The 25,152-nt window shown below is 45.5% G+C and overlaps 1 protein-coding gene across 7 annotated transcripts in view; it reads left to right on the plus strand.

The window, feature by feature from the left end:
- The window catches only part of ENOX1 (ecto-NOX disulfide-thiol exchanger 1), a 622,833-nt gene that overhangs the window by 516,896 nt on the left and 80,785 nt on the right, over nucleotides 1-25,152 (plus strand). For all 7 annotated transcript variants that reach the window (XM_032611636.1, XM_032611631.1, XM_032611635.1 and 4 more), the window contains one exon: nucleotides 9,650-9,834. In XM_032611636.1, the coding sequence (XP_032467527.1) occupies nucleotides 9,650-9,834 (185 nt within the window). The remainder of the gene's footprint in view (nucleotides 1-9,649; nucleotides 9,835-25,152) is intronic.

The raw sequence follows: 25,152 nt of genomic DNA on the forward strand, positions 1-25,152 counted from the left end.
CACTTCAGGTGTGGGCTGACCTCCGCTGCACATTTCAGAGGGATATGTTTTATGTAGTAGAAACCAGCTGTTAGAGAAAGAGAGAGAGAGAGAGAGAGAGAGAGAGAGAGAGTGTGTGTGTGTGTGTGTGTGTGTGTGTGTGTGTGTGTGTGTGTGTGTAGGGACTTAGAAGGAGTAGAAAAACATCACTCCTTGAGGGGAAGTTTCCTTGAAGGAAATTGGAAGTGACCATTTGTTAAAAGGGAAGGAAATCTGCCAGTTGGGAGGAGAGAAAGGTGTCGGCCCGGCCCTGGCATTGCAGCCAGAGGAGAAATAGAGGAGTAATGCCTTCGGGGGAAGGGTTGCTGTTTAAAGCTACTCTGTTTGGATGAGACCAGCCACTAGTGAGGGTGGAGCACGGTCCCCCGGAGAGGTGTGCCATCTGTGAGGGGGGAACACGGCCAGGGAGGGGGCACTGTTCCTGAAGACCCGTGTCATTCTGTGATGTATCCTGGTCTAAGTCGGATGGCCCTAAAAAAGACTCTCTGAAGCTTTCAGAGAGAAAAAACTGTACCTGCATCTTGGAAATCGGAATGGGGACTGCAAGTGAAAAAGAAAACTGAAGGGTAAGCAAAAACAAAACAAACAAAAAAAAAAACGAGAGTTGGGAGGAAGTGCCCTTCTGGATGTGTCTACCGCCGCGACCCGAGTCGTCGGGCCCTTAGCAACCCAGCCTCCCCTCCTCCCTGCACCCATCTTGCCCTGTCTCCTGGGCACTGGCTCCTTCTGGAATCGTCAGGGTCCTTTGGGAAAGCGGTCCTCACCGTGGGACGGCCCCACCCCACTCCTTGCAGCTTTTCACAGTGTAAGCCTGACTTCAAGGCCCAGCCCCGCCCCGCTCCGCCCCGCCTTCTTCAGAAAGGAGCCTCACCCACCCCCAGCTTTCTTTTCCCAGTCTCTTCCTCGGTCTGACCACCACGGCTCGTGGTGGGGAGAGGAGGGAAGCGGCCTCCGCACGTTCATACCTGTATCGTTTTCCCCATCGCTGGGCGTGGAGCCCCCGAAGTCAGGCGGGTGTGCTTGCCTAGAGCAGGCTCTGAGCCAACGTTTGCGGGACTCACTGCAGCTGTGCTTCCCTGAGGACTCTCAGGGCATCCCTCACCCAGCAGAGCATCCTGCAACCTTTTAAATGGCAGACACCCTGCTGTTGGAAGAAGCGAGCATGCCTCTTTCCTTCACTTACTTTCCTCCAAGGACAATGAGAGAGTTGGGGGAGGTATTAGATACAATAACATCAATGGAAAAGCGGTAAGGCGTGAATGAGGTGAATTCTCAGCAGCGTCAGTGGCCCAGAGGCACCGCACGGTCACGGCCACCGGTGCAGACCGCTTCCTGAGGAGGAGCTCTGTGGACAGGGCGACAGAGGATTTTCTTTTCCTGAGTCACCTGCTGCCGGTTGTGCCCGCAGACGCGCATTTAAGCCATTATAATAACGAGATCCAGCTTACCTGCACTCTCGAAATTACCCTTATTCCACTGGCCTCACACAAAGATGGAAATAGACCCTGCATTGTGCTTCTGGTGAGCTCTCCCTAATCATAGCTAATGCGCAGACTATAATACACACTACAAATAGAAAATGTTATGTCAGTGCTAAGTTGTAATAATAATAATCCTGCAAAACCGTAGCTGAAGGAATTTCCGCCAGCAGTTGGAGGAAGATCGCTGCTTCAGTGGCGATACAGGTGTTGCTGGAAAACAGATTGATTATAGTTCATCCGGACCACGATAGGCTGTCTAGCAAGAGACTGCAGCAGGCGTCTCTGATGCTCTCCAGCTCTGTGCCTGGACGCTGGGGGCACCGACATGACAGCATTCCAAGGACCCCGTGCTTTGTCTGGTCACCTGAGGGTCATCTGATGTTTGTCCTGGGCCTTCCTGAGCCTATTCAGACCCTGGGGAATCTGTGGAAGAGGGTTTTCACTGCCTTTACTCCAGCTGAAGGCACAGGACACCTAGAAAAGCAGAACATAGAGGAGTTGGGTGGGGTAGGCACTGGAACACTGGTCCTTTGGGACTCCTGAGACCAGGCAGAGTCCTTGGACACCGCTCTCTTCATAGAGCCTTTTATAAAAAAATTTTATTGAAATATAATTGATTTACAATGTTGTGTTAGTTTCAGTTGTACAGCAAAGTGAATCAGTTATAATATATATATATCCATTCTTTTTTATAGACTCTTTTCCACTATAGGTTATTATAAGATGTTGAATATAGTTCCCTGTGCTATACAGTAGGTCTTTGTTGGTTATCTATTTTATATATAGTAGTGTGTGTATTTTAATCCTAAACTGCTAATTTATTCCTCTCCCTTTACCCTTTTGTAACCATAAGTTTTCTATGTCTGTGAGTCTACTTCTGTTTTGTCAGTAAGTTCATTTGTATCATTTTTTTAGATTCCACATATAAGTGTTATATGATATTTGTCTTTCTCTGTCTGACTTACTTCATGTAGTATGAGAATCTCTAGGTCCACCCATGTCGCCGCAAACGGGCAATATTTCTTGTTTATGGCTGAGTAATATTCCATTGTATATATGTGCCACATCTTCTTTATCCTTTCATCTGTTGATGGACACTTAAGTTGCTTCCATGTCTTAGCTGTTGTGAATAGTGTTGCTGTAAACATTGGGTACATGTATCTTTTCAAATTAGAGTTTTCTCCAGAAGCACAGAGCCGAAGGAATCAGGCTCCCTCACTTCAGACTATACTACAAAGCTGCAGTCATCAAAACAGTATGGACTGGCACAGCAACAGACATCTAGATCAATGGAATAGGATTTAAACAGGATAGAAAGCCCAGAAATAAACCCACGCACTTATGGTCAATTCATGGAGCCTTAATAACCGGCCGAGGCCCAGGAGCTCAGTGGTCGGTGGTCTCAGTGAAGCCATTTCAGAGGAGGGGGACACAGCATAGAAGGCGGGATCCCTGAGCGGATCAAGTCAGGCCTCAAGGCTCCAGGAGCCTGAGTTTAACTTCTGTATGGCTCATTCCCAGACTCCTCCTGCAGAAGATCTATGTGTGTTCGTTTTAAAATGGGCTTATCCTCTCTGCCTCCGTAGTGGAGCCCTTCTCCTGCAGAACAGTCCCCAAAAAGACCCAGCAAGGGAATGTTTGCCTCTGTTAGGAGCTGATCAGGTCCCACAGCAGGGTCCCTGGTTTCCTTCGTGCTCGAGCTGCAGTGCTTACCTGCGAGGGGCCACCCCGGTGCCATCACGTCGGGGAGTGTAGGTTCTGGAGTCCCCCTTGCGGAGGATAAACCCTGCACCTCCAGCCACCTGTGCAAACCTCCACACCTCTCAAACTCAGTCCCATCACTTGGAAAATAAAAATAATAGTTGTATTTACTATGTCATGTTTTTGTGAAGGTGAAAGGAGATTGTGCAAACATTGCCTGGCACACAAAATTGTTAGCTATTACTACCACTGTTACTATTCCTATGACTACAGCTACTCCTGCTGCTACTGCTACTGTTATTGGGGGAAAACAGGGAAGGAAAACAGCAGTGACTGTACCTTTTGCCCATATTTCCCCCTCCCTCCATAAGGAGGTGGCTGGGGCATGGAGACAGGGCTGGGACGGGACTGCCTTCACAGGTGCAGCACATGGGGCTGAGGCTCATTCAGAAGGTCGAGGAATGGAAGCAGAATGCCAAGCTGAGCCTGTGGTGCCGTCAGACGTATTTGTTCAAACAAGCCAATTGTAGCTCCAGTTCAGAAGCCGGGGGATAGAAGCGGCCGTGGCCTGAGCTGCCGCTCACCAAGTGTGTCTCGGCCCTGGCAGCATCAGCACCACTCGGAGCTTGGAGGAATGCAGATTCTTAGGCTGCGTCCCAGACATACCCCATTGGAAACTGGGGAAGGGGCCCAGAGATACGTGTTTAGCACACCCACCAGGAATTTCTGATTCAAGCCAATATTTGGGAAACTCTGGGTAAGGCCAGCTGTTTTACAAATAAGTTCCAAATCTTCAAGTGTCTTTACCAAAGAAAAAAAGTTCATTTCTTGGGCACACTAGAGTCCAAAGCAGATATTCTTGGTCTGTGGGCACCTTTCCTCCAAACGATGACTCAGAGACCCAGGCCGACTCCGGCAGCAGGAAGATAACAAGGGATTGAGCAGAAGGCACACCTCACGCCCCCCTCACGCTGCATCGGTGAGAACCAGTCAGATGGCAGCCCCTGGGCCAGTCACCTCTCAGGAACAAGCTTCACTAAACAGAGAGAAGCACGACACAGTGTGCGGTCTGTGCCGCAGCAGCGCCACTGGGCCCCCCACCCCAGGCACCCTGCCGGAGGAAGAGCAGAATGCAGGAAGGCAGATGGAGCCTGGGGACGGTCCCTAGGTGCCCAGGCCATGGGGGCTGGAAGGCGCGCTGATGTGGTGGCCATGTCTTCCAGGTCTCAGACCCATCCAGTCGTCCTGGGTTCTGGACCTTTCAGCACAAGTGCCTTTCTGGGCAGCAGCCGATGGAAACCTTGAAAAAGACATTCTTTGCGCGTAGGGAGGAAATGCGCAGCTGGGCAGCGTCCTCCCAGCATCTCAGGAGGACATCTGGCAAAGTGGAGGGAGGACCCCCCCCCCCCCGCCAACGACACCAAGACAAACAGTTTTCGAGAAATTCAGATATTGTTAGAAACAGTATGTTAAAGTGTTTGATTATTTAGTTGCATCTTGCCTGAGCATGGAAGAGACATTAACATACTGTCAGCTTACAGGGACGTAACCCAAAATAGCTTACACATTTTCATATAGGGCTAATTATTTTTCTGAGGCTGGCTCAGGGTGCTAAGCGAGAGATTTCAAGGCTTTCAGCAGAGTATTTACTTAAAGAAGGTAAGCATGCCATTATCTGTTCCCAGGGAAACACCGTAAGTAATGGAAGAGACAGAGGAGGAGGTCACTCTGACCATGATTAATACAAAGACTAATGGTTTATATAGGATCTAGTCAAGGGTGCAGCAAGGTGCCGTAATGCCTTTAAGCCTCTTCTTCAGCAGTACAATTTAATCTTTGGATCAATTTATATACACTTTGGTCATTTTAGTAGCCTAGTGCTAAGTTCTGAAATGGAATTTAATCTTGTTTAGCAGAGTTTTTTCAGCGTTGTCGTTTTGGTTTTGATCCAATCAGAAAATCCCTGTAACCGAATTTTCCTAAGGTCCTAAGCAAGTATAAACTGATGCCCGCACTGGCCTTGCCCTCGTGGAGGCCACAGCTCTCCTCACATGGCTTCACTATGAATAGCTGATTGGTGAATGAATGAATGATAATCCAGAGGCATCCCTGGATTCAGCAGTGCCTTTAAAATCACCAAAGGAAAATTCAGTTGTGTTCAGAATAGTTTACATTTAAAGTGCCTTCACTGTATCCTTTTTAAAAATTTTTATTGAAAATCGGTAATCCACGTGTTAGCTAAATATTCTATTTATTGGAACACAGTGCAGTCCACAGGGATTCCTACAAAAAGATGCATACCGTTGTTTATTTTTAATCCTTCTTGTTTGAACAGTGGATTCGTTGTGCTGTCTCTCAGGGGTCAGTTTTATCACAGAAGCTTGATTATACGTTGTTCGAAACTGTTTACTTTGATACAGTGTCCTAGAAAGAATGATAGAGAGAAATGAAAGGGTGGTCCTTTTAAGTTTCTGAATTTTGAGTACACTGAGAAATGATGTTACGTTAGAAATTATTAGGATTTTGTTTCCTTTAGAGCTCTGGTCCAAGAAACTAATCTAGCTTCTTCCAGGAAGCTTCATCTGAGGGGTGGATGATGCTGAATACTGTTTACAGACAGGTGACCACAAGTTAAGTGGAGTCAATACATAATTTCTCACCCTTTAGAAGAAAACCACTTTGCTGCCCCATGAGTAACCAACATTTCCTTTGCAACTATCAAGCTTGAAATTATTTAATAAGGAATGTAAATCAGTTATATGCCCCAATTATAAAAACGTTGATGGGATTGGCTATGGTATTGATTTGGGGGCGGGGGATGGGGGGGATGGAGTTACAGCTGCTGGGGTTTTTTAATCTTTTTTTATATGATGATATCCCATTCGTATTCCAGAAATGCAAATGACACTGAATCCTACTCGGTAGGAACAGTGGTCAGTCGGCTTAAGCCAAGAATAAGAAATGTCAGCAGTGCCATCCCACAGGCTTATAAGAGAAGCCCTAAAATAACGGATGGTGCACTTCCCTCTATGTATTTCTGTTCAGAAAATGTACTGAAACGTTGCTGTCACATGCTTTACAGCTGCTTGCATTTGGCTACACAGATTCCAGCGTATCTTGCGGACCATGCAATGCATCTGGAAAATGTGATTTCCATCCCTGCACACTAACCGATTTCTTCACAAACACCTGCTATCAGATATGACAATAAAAATGCCACTCGGAATTGAGAAAGGGCCAGATAGAGCTTCCTAAGGAAATGACTTAAGTGTCTTTGAATGCTACTCAATGTCGTAATGTGCTTCTGTAGCGCCAACACTTTTCCCATCATTTGCGTTTTCTGTAATTTTGCCCTATTACAACATCCCTCTCTTAAATGATGCCTCATAACCATTTCCTTAGGGGTTGGTAAACTGAATTGTCAGGAGTTGGTACCTCAGGGTGTGGACAAGATCTGAAGTTGGGCTGTGCAGTGTTGAAAAAGCACTAGCTCATACTCCTGGGTATACCCTGGGTCGTTCCCCATTGTTTTTTTTTTTTTTTTTGCGGTACGCGGGCCTCTCACTCTTGTGGCCTCTCCCGTTGCGGAGCACAGGCTCCGGATGCGCAGGCTCAGCGGCCATGGCTCACGGGCCCAGCCGCTCCGCGGCATGTGGGATCTTCCCGGACCGGGGCACAAACCTGTGTCCCCTGCATCGGCAGGCGGACTCTCAACCACTGCGCCACCAGGGAAGCCCCATTTCCGATTTTATGTCCCTGAAAACTGTAAAATTGGCAGTTCCTCTGTTTTGCACACACATATACACCAAATAAAATTTCCTTTATTCAGCCTCCAGTTCATTCCACGCACCATTGCCAGACCAATCTTCCTAAATCACCGATCGCATCACGTCCTTCTGCCGCCTGGGCACCTTCAGTGGATCTCAGTTGACCTCCCCATTTGACCCTACCTCTCCAGCCTGACTTCTGAACCTCCATCCTCTCTCATCACCCGGTGTGGCTCAGCTTTCTCTCAGCTGCTTCCAGACAGACTCTTGCCTTTTGGTCAAGCTTCTCTGCTTCCTGCCCCAAATATTCTATCTTCAGTTCTCATCTCTGGGCTTTGCTTCTGCTCTTGCCCCTGAGTGAGGTGCCCTTCCCCAGTTCTTGGGCTTTCACCCTTCAAAGCCCTCTTTTTTTTTTTAAGTTATTAATTTATTTATTTTTGCTGTGTTGCGTCTTCATTTCTGTGCAAGGGCTTTCTCTAGTTGTGGCAAGCGGGGGCCACTCTTCATCGCGGTGCGCGGGCCTCTCACTGTCACAGCCTCTCTTGTTGCGGAGCACCGGCTCCAGACGCACAGGCTCAGTAGTTGTGGCGCACGGGCCCAGTTGCTCCGTGGCATTGTGGGATCCTCCCAGACCAGGGCTCGAACCCGTGTCCCCTGCATTAGCAGGCAGATTCTCAACCTCTGCGCCACCAGGGAAGCCCGAAAGCCCTCTTTTATTAATCCAGTCTGCCTTTTCCTTTCTCTTCTCTGAATTCCTGTAGGATGGATTCTCTTGCAATAAACCTTGACACTAAATTAGTCACTTGTTTATTTAGCCAGCCAACATTTATTGAGTGCCTGCTATATGCCAGGCATCAGGCTCTTCTCTCTTGCTTTGAGTGTGTTCCTTTCAAACGTGTTGGTTTCTATTATATTTCAAGCTCCTTGAGAGAAGAGACATACTCTGTCTCTCTGTCTTGTGATCCAAGATGCCCAGACAGGCTCGGGCATGGAGTACATATGCAGTAACTGCTTGTCAACTAATTGATCCCTGACGGTTTGAGGTAGGGAATTTTCTGGTTAAGTGCATGTTCTATTCGATTAGTATTTCAGTGTGTACTATACATAATCATTTTGCAAAGTAGAATACCATAAAACACTCAACTATAAAACTACTGTTAACATAATTTGATGGTTGATATTTAAGGAGAGAACTCACTGGGGTTTCAGGGCACCTCCGTACAGATCTGTCACCATTGCACGGTAATGTGTGGGTGGAACATCTGAGGGGCTGACCTGGATTTGGCTCTAGGATTGGTATTGGATATGGTGTGGGGTGCGGAAATGATCCTGGACCGAGAACCTGCTGGACAGGGACTCCATGCCATGCCCTTACCAACCGGAAGTTACTTCTTTAAAGAAGCTTCTGATAAGAAGCTTTTAAAATATCTACACTTTTCTCTTGCTTACAAAAGTAGAGAATGGATTTTCTGAAGGAGGGGGGAAGAAAGCATGGGAAACTGGTGAGACAGTAGAGGGGGAGCATTTGGAGTTCTTTTCAAACAGTCTGGTATGAACTAAACTCATCTGGCTGGCAGAATATCCCAGTGACAGGGAGCAGAGACTCTGGAGCCCCATCTGGGTTTGAAGGCTGTTGATGCTACTCTCTTTGTGGGATCAGACAGGTTCTCTAACTTCCCTGAGCCTCATTTTTCTCATCTCTAGAGAGGGGGTGGGTAAGAGCAGCACCCACATCAGAGGCTTGATGGGGGGATGATGTGAGTTAGTTCACGGTCCCGTGTCTGTCGTACAGAGAGTACTTCGGAAGCTATTGTGATTATTGCAGAGACCACCAAGCAGTAAGCTGGAAACTAGGGAAGGGAGTCGCCATCCTCAATTTTGTTTTGAACCATTCACTCTGTTCTATTCCATTTCAGCTGTTTTTGGAGCCTTGAGATGCGTAAGACCCTGAGTTAAGTGTCTCGGTTTCTCAGTCAGGTGGAGATGTGAGTGAGCTCTGAATCTGCACATAGAGAATTTCAGGTTTCAGGAAGGAGTATTAGGGTAGGAATCTGTTGGTGAAACAGATGGAATCAGGTCAGCATTCTGATAGGAGTCAGAGGGAACTAACTAGCTAACTAACTGACTCATGCAGTCAGTCTGACCCGGCAGTAGAGCAGGAAGGAACAGTGTGTGTGTGGATCAATCCCCAGCTCCCCTGGGCGGCTGCGGCTGCGTGCCTCCATTGGGGGGCCGCTGATAATTTGAAAGAAAGTGGCCCTCCAAGGAGCTAAGCCGTCCTGCCTTCCTGCCTTCCTGCCGAAAGGGAAAGGGCAGCCACGAGGTAGATAACGATGATTCCCTGGAGTTCTGGGCACTCTCATCACCTAGCAACACGAATCAGCTTCTGAGAGGGAGCCTGGGATCAGGGAAGAGATCAAGAGACAAGAATTTGGAAGGAGTCAATCCTGTGCCCACAATCGTACATAAGACAGGACAAATAGAATAGCGAAAAATTCCCAAAGAAGCAATGCTCACCAGCTGCAAAATAAAGCCCCCCAGGGTAGCTCATTTGGGTTTGGTACAAACGTGAAGAATCCGGTTTAGAATCCCTTTCGCACTGAAGGCTGTCCATCTAAGCGAGAAGGTCACTCACTTGAACTCATTCTGTTTGCCCCTCAGCCCTGGCCGCCCAGGCCTACGCGCTTAAAGAAGAGAACGACAGCCTCCGGTGGCAGCTGGACGCCTACAGGAACGAAGTGGAGCTGCTGAAGCAGGAGAAAGAGCAGCTGTTTCGAACGGAAGAAAACCTGACCAAGGACCAGCAGGTGCAGTTCCTGCAGCAGACCATGCAAGGCATGCAACAGGTACCTGCGCCCGCATTGGTGTCTTTGTTCTCTAGAGAAAGGGACGTGCGTATGCAGTGGCGGCTATTTGCTGGGAAAGGTGGAGGAGAAAAAAGAACAGCAGCAAAGCTTAGTGGCTAGGTCAGGAAAGTGCCGATGACCGTGGAAGGGGAGGGTCAGGGGAGAAGCCACACTAAAGAAATAGGTTGAAGCGCTACACCCTCGAAGTGGGAAGCAAAGGAAGAGAAGCTAGGAGTTTGCAAGCTCCGTATATAAAATTTAGCCTCATGGCAAACGGTCAGAAAATCCTTGCCAGTTGTGACACCAGTGTTCTGTAATCTTAGAACTTCTCAACTTAAAAGCAGGCAGACTGATTTCTACAGAAGCGTGGCGAGTTTGTTTTTGAGATAGATGAATACGTAAACTGTATTATTTCCATTTCTCATCTTGGATGATACTTAGGATGTAGACCGGTTCTCTGAACACACTGTGTATTTCAGAAATGTTTGTTGATGGGGTGGATGAAGCACTAAAATTTGGGGCGATAGGTAACTTCAGAAACAGGCCAGCAGCTCTGCTTTTGTTAAAGATCGACAGGCTTCATCCTGGCACACTCTCGTTAAAGCTGGGTCTTTCCAGCTCATGTAAGAAAGAGATAGAAGCTGTGGGCTTTGGAGGAAGCGGAAGGAACGTGGACTGTGGGAAATGAGGGCTTGAGGGGGTGGGAAAAGACTGGGCACTGACAGCAGAGGGTAGAATCAAAGAGTCATAGCTGGGTTTGTATCTGAAGACATTGACTGATACGTGATACTCTTAAGGTGTGTGAATTATCTTAGAATAATATAGCCTGAATTATCATCACACATGGTTATTTGTATTACTCCTCTGAGTATATAAATCTAACCACTCTTTTCTGGAAAAAAAAGATTGTTCTCTATAAACAAGGAAAATATAAGCAAGGTGATGGGCAATTGTATAGTGAGTAGGATAATTTTTTCGAATTCCCCCACCGATATTGACTGCTCTCTAAGAGCAGGAGCCTGAATTGCCTACAAAAGTGTCGCGATGATTAGAGGTAACTGCTGCGGCTAAAACCTCCGCCAAGCAGGGAAAAAATAATTGAGAGGAAGGGATGTAAGAAAGCGTGGATCGGGATACAAACAAGTTAATGACCAAGTCACAGAAATTCTGTCTTAAACATCTCCTGCCATTTAAAAGCCATTTTGGCGTCTTGGCTTTGAGTCCTAACTCGCTGATGCTCACAGTGTGTGTTAGACAAATCAGCGAGATTCAGAGGTCAGACCCAGCCAGGAAAGTGTCATTACAGGCGGGGCTCAGGCCCCCCGCGCTTGGAAATCGGTGTTAACAGCTGCCGCCGGGAGCTCCCGGGGCTTGTCCATCTGTCCGCACGTTGGGGGTGAGTGGCGCCCTTGCCAGGAGGAGGAGCGTCCGCCGTCTCTCATACCTTATGCGTCGGGCCCTCTTTTCCTCCAGGAAAGATGACTCTGGTTGCATGAAAAGTCGATATAAACTTTTAAGCTGTATATATAAGTCCATGCCACTCTCTCACTTCGTCCCAGCTGACCCTCCCCCTCCCCATGTCCTCAAGTCCATTCTCAACGTCTGCGTCTTTATACTACCAAATGTAAAATAGATAGCTAGTGGGAAGCAGCTGCATAGCACAGGGAGACCAGCTCGGTGCTTTGTGACCGCCTGGAGGGGTGGGATAGGGAGGGTGGGAGGGAGACGCAAGAGGGAGGGGATATGGGGGCATATGTATACGTATAGCTGATTCACTTTGTTACTAACTAACTAACACAACATTGTAAAGCAATTATACTCCAATAAAGATGTTATATTAAAAAAAAAAACCTTTAAGCTGGTTGAAGCTTCAAATCTGAAAGAAGTCAGGAGGCGAGGGTGAGCTAGCCAATCAGGAAGAAGCATGCGGGGTGTCAGCGCCCCGCCCCGGTCCACACTGGAGCCCCCCGCTGTGCATCCCCACGGAGCTCCAGCCCCTTAAAGGAGCAGTTCCGTTCTCGCGGCTTCTCATACATTTGCAGAATCTCCTTGTCCGTAGGAAATGTACTTCACTGTGTTTGCTTTGTTTTGGGGGGAATTTTGTTTGGAAGTTTGTTTTGGTTTGTTCTGGTTTGGTTTAAACCACAGAAAGTTCTGGACCTAGAAGTGCAAGAGCAGGGTGCTGGTAGGGTTGGTCCCTCTGTGGGCGGCGAGGGGGAGTCTGCTCCGGACTTTCCCCTTTCCTCCTCAGGTTTGCTGGCGAGCTTTGTCCTTCCTTGGCTTGTAGATGCATCACCCTGCTTTCTGCCTTCGTCTTCAGATGGCCTTCTCCCCGCGTGTGTGCCTGTGTCCCAATTTCCCCTTTTTATAAGGTCACAATTTGTATAGGATTAAGGGGCCCACACTATTCCTGTATGACCTCGTCTTAACTAATGACATCTGCCGTGACCCTGTTTCCAAATAAGCTTGCATTCTGAAGTACAGGCTTTAGAACATCACCATATAAATTTGGGGGGACACAATTCAATATTTGTTGAATGGAGGAACGAATGGACAAAGGCACAGAGGCAAGAACTCGCCTGGTGCCTCCGGGGAGCTCTGGGTTGTTTAGGATTCTTGGATCATAAAGGGCAGGGCAGGGTGTGGGGAGAGGTGATGCCCTAGGGGTCCGTGTAGCACCTCCTTAGCACGCGGAAAGCACTAGTGCAAAGGCAGCAGTTATGATTTCCATTTTCACTAGTGGTTAGCTGGATGCACGGCGATCACTGTGGCAACACATCTTTAATATAGTTTTTAAATATATGTGCTCATTTAAGAGTCATCTTTCTACCTTACCCGCTTTGAGCGAATCCCCACAACTTGCCAGTTTGAGCCCCACTGCAAAGAGTTCTCCTGACTTTAAAACCCACCCTCAATCTGCCCTCTGTCCACTTTATAAATCAGAAAAGCATCGTCTCCCAGGCAAGTCAACAGATAGAGGAGAGGGCTGGTCTCTCATATGTCATTGCTTTAGCAATCCATATAGGGGAAATTATTTCTGCAACAAACAAGAATATAAACAGTCTTAACAGCCTTAAGACAAGCATAAAATTTTTAGAGTTGCCTTCATGTTTAGCCAAAAAGTTTCTAACCTTTCTTCTTTTCATCCCTGAAGGGTATGTTCACTGACTTCCCATGGTTTCTCATGAGTTCATGGAGGAAACTTTAAGGGCAGGGCTCTGAAAAATGAAAGAGCCTCGGGTGACTTTGTCTGGTTGTTTCTTAGTCTCCCCTTGCCTTGCATGTGAGTCACAATTTAATGTTAGAGGTTTCACACAAAAGGAAATGATAGCTTGTATCCATGGTAACATGGTAGCCTTAACCTGATCTGAAGCTGGCAACAGTTAACCTGTCTCTGCCACAGGGAGAGTCAGGTTGCAGGCTTTCGTTTATATCTTTAGGTATCCAAGAAAAGCATATCCATATTTGAAATTCTTATTTACCTTCAGGTTACCACACTGAATTATTTTCTTAGGTCGATCGAGGTAAAATTTGCACACAAAAAAACTACACTTGTGAGGGTTCTGGGAGTTTTGACAAATTCATACAGTCATGTAACCATCGCTACCACAATCAATATATAAAATAATTCCATCACCGCCCCCCAAAGTTCCCTTATGCCCCTTTTTAGTCCACCGCACTCCCAGCAACCACTGATTTGTTTTCTACCCTCATGGTTCTGCCTTTTCAGGAAAGTCATATAAGTGGAATCGTACTGTGTACAACCTCTTGAGCCTGGCTTCTGTCAGTCAGCATAATGAATTAGGGATTCATCTGTGTTGCTGTATGTGTCTGTTGTTCGTTCTTTTTATGCTGAATGGCATTCCACGGTAAGGAAGGGCCATGCTTTGTTTATCTAGTCACCAGTTAATGGACATTTGGGTGGTTTCCTGTTTGAGGCCAATATGAATGAATCTGCTATAAACATTCACTTACAGACTCTTTGTTTGGACATAATTTTTCATCTCACTTGGGTAAATACCTAGGAGTAGGATTGCTGGGTCATATGGTAAGTGTGTTTGACATTTTAAGAAAATGCTAAACTGTTTTCCAAAGTGTCTGTCCCATTGTGCTTTCCCGAGGGTTTACATGAGAACTACAATTGTTCTGTGTCCTTATCAGCCAGCACTTGGAATGGCCAGTTGGTTTGTTTTATTTTACTCTGTCTTTTTTAGCCACTATAATACGCGTATATTAGTATCTCGTTACGGTTTTAACCACACCTGAATTTAAACAGGATCTGTATTTTTATTCACGAGGATAAGTCAGTATGTCATATTTCTAAATAACCAACTTAAAAATCAGAATTCTTTTTGAAGCCATGTGTAAATCATATTGATAGGACTGGTAAATATTTAGATGATAAGAGGATACCATTATAAGCTGCTGGTTATAAAACTGTGAGTGACTAATGATGACTATGTCAGAAGGGTCCCTCATACGTACTTCCAGCTGATGCTGTTTAATGCTGTTAGCAAATGTCATCTGAAGACCAGCTGTCTTTTTTTTTTTTTTTTTTTATGCGTTACGCGGGCCTCTCACTGTTGTGGCCTCTCCCGTTGCGGAGGACAGGCTCCGGACGCGCAGGCCCAGCGGCCATGGCTCGCGGGCCCAGCCGCTCCGCGGCACGTGGGATCTTCCCAGACCGGGGCACGAACCCGCGTCCCCTGCATCGGCAGGCGGACTCTCAACCACTGCGCCACCAGGGAAGCCCAGACCAGCTGTCTTAGGCCAGTAAACCATTAGCCCACGTAGAACTCTCTAACGCTCTTGGCTTGCCATTATTAAAGACCAGGGCTAGTCCGCTGTCTTGACAATTTTCAGCAGGGGAGACCAGGAAAAAAAATTGGGGGAAAGAGGACTATTACGACCAACACCATTTTAGAAATTAAGTAATTGTTTTTTTTCCCTTATGCTCAAAGAGGAGTAGATGTGGGATTCTCTGTATATGTATTACAAAAGCTAGTCTAGACTAATTTTACAGAAGAGGACAGAGAAATACAATAATGTTACTTTCTTAAAATACAAAGTAACCCCAGCTAGTTTTACCAGAAGTTGGTCAAGGATTGGCCTTTGGGATATATATTAAGAAATAAATGAAAGTGTGTTGAAATGAGAACATCAGTGAGTGCATCTATCTGACCACTTTAGGAAAGTTAAGCATCTCTTGTGAAATCTCCTTTAAACGATTCAGTTGCTTAGTAAGTACATTCTTAGAGATAGTGAAAAGTTTGTGTTCAATTCCCTTCCTGATTTCATATGTAATGAAGTCTCACGTGTACATGTCAAAGTCAGGATCATTATTATGGCAGCAGGAGTCATATCAAGGATTGCGATGATGATGGCTGTGCTGGGGATGGTGACTGTGGTAGGGGTGCTGGCTCTGCTGGCGGTGGGGGTGGTTTTGATCATCAGAAAACTTTAGGGGAAGACAGGTAAAATGAACTTACCCAAGACAACTTTATATAATTTCTTCTTAATTTCTGAAAAAAAAGCATGTCCCTTAAAAATTTTGAAAATCCTAGAAAGGCCAGCAGCCCACTGCTCCCAGTGGCCTTCACAGGTGATGCTACAAAGAACTGGGGCGCGGGCTTCCCTGGTGGCGCAGTGGTTGAGAGTCCGCCTGCCGATGCAGGGGACACGGGTTCGTGCCCCGGTCCGGAAAGATCCCGCATGCCGCAGAGCGGCTGGGCCCGTGAGCCACGGCCGCTGAGCCTGCGCGTCCGGAGCCTGTGCTCCGCAACGGGAGAGGCCACAACAGTGAGAGGCCCGCGTACCGCAAACAAAAAAACAGAACTTGGGCGAGGTGCTGCAGACAGATAACACGGATAAATGCAACAGGGGTCTCCATTCTCTTGATAACTGTTCACTTGTCATTTCTGTTTTCATTTTCTTTCTGAAATGCCCAGCAGTCATATAAGGGACCTACGAGGCTGATGCTCTGTGCCCATTGTCCTTTTTCTCATATTATCTGTTAAAACTTTATCTTTTATCCTTTCCACTGAAGCTTCTATTTGATAATTGTGTTATTTTATATGCAAATGTTATTTCTGTTCTTTGTCTACTATCTTTTCACACAGTCTTATTTTTTGGTTGCAGTATCTTCTCAAATCTTTTTGAGAATACTAATTAGAATTTTTTAATTCTTATTGTTCCTGAATCATTTCTATTTATTCCAGGACTGGTTGTTTGGTTTCTGTGTCTGCGTCAGTCTCTTTCATGCTCCAGGTTCCTTCTCACGTGAGGTAATGCGTGGTAGCCTGTTTGTATCGGGGATGAAGGGCTGGGGTCACTTTTCTAGGACTCCGTGTGGCTTACTGATGGCTGAGTCCAAGTCACCTCCACAGCTGAGTCTTTCTCCTGCCCGGTGGCTCACTGACTGGCAGACTTCATTTTGAGGAGATTTGGGAATTCCACAAAGGCCAGGGTCTGTCCTACACTAAGAACTCCATGGAATTCCCTTCCCATTCGCTCTGCTCTCTTAAGTTTAATCACTGACAGACATTTTAATTGCCTGTGGAGGAAGGAAAAAGCAAAAGCAAACACACATGGACCAGGTCTGACATTTTGAACAAGGACCTGTTTCAGGGGCTTTTAGCTTAATCCAGTTGTTGAATGAATCCTTGGTTAGCATGGTGCCCGGGGAGGGGGTGGGGGAAGAATATTACATGTTTTTCCGGCTTTCCAGAAACAAGGGAAGGGAAGAACAGTGAGCACATATTCTGAGTGTCTAAGAGGCAGGAACATAGAGACTTAAGGCAGAATATTTTGGAATATAGGTGCTTCAGAGTAAAGAAGCAGATCCACAAATTAGAGGGGCTTAAGGGAGGAGAAAAGGAAGGTAAGTAGTCTGGAAAAGGTGACAGGAAGAGGCTGCAGTATGTAATAACAAGAGAGAAGTTGGATTTTTAAGTGGGTTTTTTTGTTTTGGTTTGGGTTTGGGTTTTTTTTGCGGTACGCGGGCCTCTCGCTGTTGTGGCCTCTCCCGTTGCAGGGCACAGGCTCCGGACGCGCAGGCTCAGCGGCCGTGGCTCACAGGCCCAGCCGCTCCGCTGCATGTGGGATCTTCCCGGACCGGGGCACAAACCCGTGTCCCCTGCATCGGCAGGCGGACTCTCAACCACTGCACCACCAGGGAAGCCCTAAGTGGGTTCTTTAAAAATTTGACACAGGGGGCTTCCCTGGTGGCGCAGTGGTTGAGAATCCACCTGCCAGTGCAGGGGACATGGGTTTGAGCCCTGGTCTGGGAATATCCCACATGCAGTGGAGCAACTAAGCCCGTGCGCCTAGAGCCTGCGCTCTAGAGCCCGCAAGCCACAGCTACTGAGCCCACGTGCCACAGCTGCTGAAGCCCACGCACCTAGAGCCCGTGCTCCGCAACAAGAGAAGCCATGGCAATGAGAAGCCCACGCACCGCAATGAAGAGTAGCCCCCGCTCTCCGCAACCAGAGAAAGCCCGCGCGCAGCAACAAAGACGCAACTCAGCCAAAAATAAATAAATAAATAAATGTATAAAAAAAAAGTTCAAAAAATAATATGTATGCATAAAGACATATTCACACACATATCTGGAATTTTTACGAGCTGTGGCTGCAGAGACATGATCCATGTTTACTTTATTTTATTTCAACTTACCCAGATGAAGTTTCTTTCTTTCTGAATAGAAAACAACTCACAAGGCATTTCCCACATTCATGTTAAAAGCCTTTGATATTTTGCTAGAATCAGAACAATCATAGAAACATGTACATCTCTCAGATGTGGCTTTACATAGGTTCCAGGGCAGGATATCAGGGTTCACAGCGCTGCTTAATTTGGGGTGTACCGTGGTTGTCCTTCCTTAACTACCCCAGAGTTTGTCATTTCCTTTTCTACCTGTTCTTCAACCAGTACCTTGGGATGATGCATTGTAATAGCAGCCTGCGTGATGGTGATGATAATATTTATAATTCAGTGCCCCTTCCCTCTGGCTGCTAAACGTCAGCTGTCTCGGTGGCAGCATGTGCATTTTCTGACATTTGCAGATCACGCTCCCTGGCACTTCTCAGAATGTCTGTACCCACTGCAGTGTGAGACTCTTGAAGGGATGGTTGGGGACATTTGGAACGAGAAATAGTAACCGGTGCTCCGGTTCTTGGCTCAGGGCTTCACATTGCAAAGCCCAACCCGTTTGAAATGATCGCACCTGACATCTGCTTAGGGGCTTAGGAGTTACTAAGGCACATTCCCATTTGACTCCAGACAAGATACAGAGGACTAAAAGTGAAGCTCACGGAGAGGAAACCGCCCTGAGTTTTCAGCAGTTTCAAACAAGGGAGGACCATGGGCATCTTGCCATTTTCACTGGACAGAGAGAGACCTTCAGATAAGGAAGGAGATACTCTGCCTTCGTGGACGTGAGCGGCACCGAGCTTCTGCCCAAGAAAATGAAAACACCAAAGCAGTAGGAGGAGGGAGAGGGTTTCCAGCTTGGCTGTTTTCTGCACAACCGTGTACAAATCAGCCTATCTGAACCTCAGGTTCTGCATCTGGAGAATGGACCCTGCCAGCCTCGGTCAGCGTTTGTGGCCGTAAAATGAGGTCACCTATGTGAACGCATTTGGAAAAGCTGTTCTGCAAAGGCAAACTGCAATCGCCACATTCCTGGGGCCAACGTGAAGACATGTAGAGGTTTAAGAGAAGGCTCAGGACTTGCAGAGTAAGTCTGGACAAATCCAGAGCTGAGCTTCCTGACCCTGGGGTGGCCGGTGCTGTTGCCTCTCCGCCCCTTACAGCTGGAGGACCTGCTCGCCCCAGTTTACTCTCAAAAACAACTTCTTTACTCCACTCCGTGCTCACATCTCAGGAGTATGAGCTTATCCCGGCTTCTCAGGTAGAACTCGAGACCCAGAGATGAAGGGTGACTTGCCCAGGGTCCAGCATGGTCGCGGTAGAGTCAGATTTCCAACCCAGGCCTGCCTGACCACGGCCCCTGCATTCCCTCTGTCACCCCGTAACTCCCCACAGTGGACCAGGTGGAGAAGTGGGGCTTCAGGGCCACAGTGACCAGGGGAGCAGGACATGGGGAAGCTCTACCCTTCCGGCGCTCCTTGCTTGCGAGAAATATTTTTGGCAAAAACCCGTTGCCTCTTTTCTGACTCTGTCACAGCCCTTAATGTGGTTTTTACGTTAGCAGAGTAAGAGCTAGCAAGAAGAAAGGAACACACACGTGGCTTTTATTTATTAAATTTGAACTGTGAAAAGAAATCTCTTCACTTCTGGGACGAGAAAGAGAAGCCCTAATAAAGTTTACTTCTGGGAGGCTTCAGCCCACCATTAGAGCTCCTGCTCTGCCCGTAATTAACTTGATCATCAAATGCATCCTAATTAGTAATCGTCTCTTCTGAAAGCAGTGAGGTTAGCAGATGGACGCATGTGGGAGCCAGGGGTAGAAATAATGGCATTGCCCTGCAGACCATTAAAATCGCTTGGCTTCTACCTTTTTTCGCTTTCCCCAGTGTCTGCAGTAGGAAATATGGACCCTTGGGGGATTTGCAGCCATTCCCAGGATAAAGGAACTTGGCTTCCCCCCCCCCCCCCCCCTGCACACTGTCAGCCATAGTTGGTGGATGACCTTTGAATGACCCTCCCCTCCACCACCTCTTTTAGAAATTGCCTCCAGGCCAAGAGTACCAGCTTTATAGTGAAATGGATCTTTTCTTGAATGCAGCAAATCAAAATGGGCTTTGGCCGCAGACACGTACTGTTTGGCCATTGTAGTATCTCCCTCCAGCCACGGACACTAAAATGAATCCTTGTGTTCTGGCCTTGACTCCATTTCTCTATAGTCTAACCATGCAAAGAAGCAGCCTCATCCACGCTGAAACCCTGAACCCGGATGCACACATGGCCGCCTGTGTATAGCAGGTGTCACGCTCCCAGCCAGACTGATGTAATTATCCATCATCTCCAGTTGGGCTGCGGTTGCGAGGGAGTCGTGCTCCGGGGCTTTCTCCGTGCAGCTGGTTAGGAGAGGAAACATGAGGATTAGGAAAAGCAGCCCATTTCCTTCTCATCAGAAATGAAGGCTGTGAAGAGAAAACAGGGAGAAGTGTAGGGGGGGGTGGTGAAAGAATACAACATGGAAACAAAGAGGAAGGAGAAGAATGACTCAGAGGGAGAAGAATCCTCTTTATCTGAGTAAGAGAATAAACAGAGAGGCCGAGAAGCGTAGGTGGGAGCTGCAGTTTTTCTGGGTCCAGGTTTGTCGTTATGGTTTTTGTTTTATTTTTCTTCATACAAAAGAGTATATGCTCAATGCAAAAAAACTTGGAAACCTAAAAGAAGCACATAAAAGGAAACACATCATTCAGAGTGTCACTACCCAGATATAACTATGGTTAACATTTACATATATTCTTTCAGTCTCCTTCTCTCTTTGCACATAAACATGTAGTGTTATCAGTTTTAAAGATCAACCAATGGGCTAGCCAGACATAGTCAGTTAACGTTTCTGGACTTGTAACCAAAGAGTGGAATTGGGAATTCAGTACCAGGATGTTAGATGGTTAGTTAAAGACTAAGTTTTCTCCTCTCTGTTTAACAAAGCACCCTGAATAGTCATCAAGGGAAGCTTAAACAAATGTATTGCCCAATCTGGTGCTCACTTTATAGACCACCCACTTCACTCAGTTGATCACTGAAAAGACCCTGCCTCATGAAGTTCTTAACTTGATGCGACTCCCTCAGTTTGGTAATTACCTCTCCAGCTTCGGTGCTTTCTGTTTCATCTCTGTATCTCGCTCTCGCGCTCGCTCTCTCCCTGTCTCTCTCTCTCTCTCTCTCACACGCGCACACACACACACACACACACACACACACACACACACACACACACTAAGTAAATGGCCACAACAGCTTTATTTTCTGGAAGTAATTGGGGAAGATAAAAAAGGAGAAAGTATATTTGAACTCTGGTTATAGGTTTCCAAGGAAGGGGCATTACAAATGGTGCTTATAAATGAAAGATGAGCAAAATGACACTCCACACCTTTATTATCACCTTTTTCTTCTTTCGTTTGTTTTGTAGTTTATTGTAGTTACATTTGTAATTTATTCTGCTGTCCCCCATGCATACACATTCCACTTTTTATGTCCTCCACCACACCACCACTTTAATTTATTTTAAGCCGGGTATCGCTCAGGTATTCCGGTCAGAAGGCTTTCATTGGCAAGCACCGGTACTCTCATTCACGGTATTAGAGAAATATGTTTTCACCCATGATTTACATTTTATCCTAACTCATTTCCTGAACCAGTGCATTACACATTTTTCAATCATTTAAATACAGAGTGGCACTCGGCAATTTTGTCCTTCACTAATTCTCTGTGCAACTTGTTTTCTTTTCTCCTGGGTTTATATTTCTTCCCTAGTGGTTTGTATTTCTTCAGTGCTACTCACAATTTATTTCAGGAAGATCTTGGTAATGACCTAACTGTAAAGTCCATAAAAAAGCTGTTGTGCTGAGTTTCTTTTTACAATATAATTTCCCCAGGTACTCCTTCTATTTATCATTTAGGGAGAAGGAGAAAAGAGGTGTTTGTGATGTAGTTTCACCGCTCGGCATCGGGTAACATGAGCTCACGTAGATTTCTGAGAGTTGCCAGGTCACTTAAGGAGCACTCCAAGGTCTGACCTTTCCCTCATGGGTCCTTGGGTCTTAGTTGATGGGTCTGGTCTTTTCAGTCTGCTTTTCTGCCCAGCTGGTGATTGATGTGCTCAATTTTAAGTCCACGATTTGCTGGACATTTCTCACGGTCCACCCACAGTATAAAAAGCAAGATAGAATGTGATGATAATGGGAATTCTGCTTTACGTATAAAATTTGGACTGGAGATGGGCTCAATTTCACCACTATTTTTACCTCAAGAGAACTGCAGAATACAGACTGCTGAAGCTAGGAGAGGCATTGGTGAGCCCCCTAGACCAGCCCACTTATTTCCTGATTTTAATCAAATAGAGTTTAAGTCACTGAGCTAAGCCGTATCCCCCCCACCCCCGCAACCTCCCTTCTCACCTCCGCTGCTCATGGCTCCTGATTCCTGGTCCTTGGCTCCTTACTGGGCCTCCACATGCTTGCATTCTGAGACTCTTTTCCTTTTACATTCATTTATATCGATCTCCTAGCCCCCTGAAAACTGAGGTGAGACACAGGGGCTATGATTTCCCCCCAGCATGTTAAATAACTGTTAGTTTCTTTTTTCTTCTGATATTGGAGTAGAGACTAATTCTGGCACCTAAGGCCAGTCTTTCATGGCTAATTTAGTCATTTATAGCCAACAGCTCTCTGAATAAACAGATGAAGAAAAGAACAAATTGTTGAGTCGCCACACGTTTTATTCTCAGCTATTGAAAACTGTAAACCATCTTCCCTCATTCTTTTTTATTTTTAAGAATTGACTGATTGATTGATTAATTGATTGGCTACGTTGGGTCTTCGTTGCTGCGCTCGGGCCTTCTCCAGTTGCTGTGAGCGGGGGCCACTCTTTGTTGCGGCGCGCGGGCTTCTCATTGCCGTGGCTTCTCTTGTTGCGGAGCACGGGCTGTAGAGCCCAGGCTCAGTAGTTGTGACTCACGGGCTTAGTTGCTCCGCGGCATGTGGGATCTTCCCGGACCAGGGCTCGAACCCGTGTTCCCTGCATTGGCAGGCGGATTCTTAACCACTGCGCCACCAGGGAAGCCCCAACTTCCCTCATTCATAATCTCTGCTGCTCTTCCTACTCATGCCTGAATACATAATAATCTCATCTCATTGATTGAATAGAGCCAGATTTCTGACAAATCTTTGTTGGAGTGTAAGGATTGATGGAGCCCTTCTGTCTTTAGGGGTCGTGAATGCCCTCTGCTGGTATTAGATGCTAAGGAGCTTATTAGTCACTGATGTCATCTGGTGTGGCCCCAGGGCTATGAAAGAATGACTACAACCTTGGGAAATAAGCTGTTGTGTTTTTACTTACGCTGAGTGTGTGTACGTGCAGTCACAAATGTTTCTGTTCAATGTTTTCTGCTATCCAAATGCTTTAAGAGCCTTGCATCCTGGGAGTTGACGTTTTTATCACGTTTATCAAGGAACCAAGGCTTAGAAAGAGTAGTAAGAAGACTCCAAACCAGGCAATAGAGTACTTAAAATTTCTTCCTGATTGTTTTTCCTAATCTTTTGAAAGTGAGATTACATCACACGTTGATACTTGAAGGACAGTGGCAACATGCCAAGCCTACTTTGAATGAAAGACCCTAGAAGATGTCAGGGGGTGAGGACATTTTCCTAAGCAGCTCTGCCATTCCCTTCTTCTTGCTGTTCCTGCCGATGTTTGCAGTTGATGAAGCATTTACATAGCACTCAGCTCCTGTACTCTTGATTGGCAGGACCTGTACAGAAAACTGTACTTTTCAAATAGATGTGGGACATTTACAAAAATTAATCCCATACTAGACCTTAAGGCAAGTCTCAACAAATTTCAAAGGGGTGATAATATTTTCTGATCACAATAAAATTGTTAGAAATCAATGTCAGAAAAGGTAACTAAAATAAATTCTATATACTTAGAAATTTTAAAACACACATCTAAATCCACAGGTCTAAAAAGAAATCAGAGTTTTAATTTTAAAATAGTTGGAAGTAGTTGATTATTAAAATACAGCATATTAAAACTTGTGGGATGCAGCTAAAACAGAACCTAGAGGAAAAATTTTAAACTTTTAAATGTCTGTTTAGTGAAAAAAGAAAACTGGAAACACGAATGAGCATCCAACCCTTATTACAAAAAAAATAAACACAAAGAAGGAAAGATAAATAAAGATAAGGATAGACATTACTAAAATAACACAGAGTCATACATTAGAGAAGATCAACAAAGCCAAATGTTGCTATTTGAAAACACTAATAGAATGGAAAAATTTGGCAACACTGATCATAAAGAGAATAACTTAAAAAACAATGTTTTAAAAGAAAGTGAGTTATAGCTATAGATGTAACAGAGATTGAAGAACTATGAAAAAATCAGGAATAGTTTTACTACAAATTTTTAAACTCAGGTGATATAAACAAATTCCTAAAGGAAGAAAAGAAAACCTTATCAAAATTAAATCAGGAAAAAATTGAAAGCCTGGATGATCTCATAAAAAAATTGGAGTTAGAAGCTTAAAATCTTACATCAAAGCAACAGATCCAAAATGGATTTACTGGAAGGTTCTACCAAACATTCAAGGAAGATTATGCCAGCCTTTTGCAAAATTGTTCAGAGAATAGAAAAGGAGGAAACGCCTCCCAGCTAACTCATAAGGCTAGTGTACCTAGTACACTTGATATCAAAACAGGACAAAGGCAGTAAAAAAGAGGGGTGGAAATGACAGGTCAGTCTCACTTATGAACATAGATTTAAAATTCCTTTTTAAAAGCTAATTTAATCTGGTATTTTATAAACCACCAAACTGGATTTATTCCAGGAATGCAAGGTTGGTTCAACGTTGCAGAAGTCTATTAATATGATACAATCCCATTAACAGGTTAAACCTGAATAATACAGTCTTTTTAATAGCCACTGAATATCCATTCATAATATGAAACTACAGAAAAAATGAAGATTGGAACAACTTGGAATAAAAGAAAACTTTCATATCTTCTTAAAGATTATCCACAGTGAACTCAGTGGCAAAACAGGTGGTTTTCTTTAAACTTCCCAAAGTAATTCTCACATAATCCTTCTTAATCCTGATATAATCACTTGGACTAGAATATAACTGCTTTACGTCACTTACTTGTATCATGATTTACATTTTCAAATTATCATCAGGAAGTAAAAATCACTGCTATATAGAGTCTATTGGCAGTCCCTAAAAATGTGGTCTCCCTATTCTTTCTTTTGGAAAGAAATGAAAGTCATCAACACTGATCTTGGTGTTGATTTCCCTGTTTCTAGAATGCACATGTAACTAGCTGTGGATCACACAAGATCATCTTTTCTGTGCCATCATTGTTAGAAGCTGGCCTTTCAGCTGACTTCAGCAAAACCTGTGATTGAAATTTTCATTAAAAGGACACGGGTAGACTTCCCACATGTAATGTTAAATTGCATGCAATCGCCGATCTCAAGTTGAAGGATTGCTAAGGCTGGAGGAACACATCATCACAGGGTAGATATTAAGTGTAGAGCTACAGCTTTAATTTCTCTTAATTTTTATACCTGGGGACCCTTTTTTGCTGTTATCATTCATGGCCATGCTGACCCAATTTATTGTAA

This window comes from Phocoena sinus, chromosome 18 (assembly GCF_008692025.1).
Source record: "Phocoena sinus isolate mPhoSin1 chromosome 18, mPhoSin1.pri, whole genome shotgun sequence".
NCBI classification, from domain to species: domain Eukaryota; kingdom Metazoa; phylum Chordata; class Mammalia; order Artiodactyla; family Phocoenidae; genus Phocoena; species Phocoena sinus.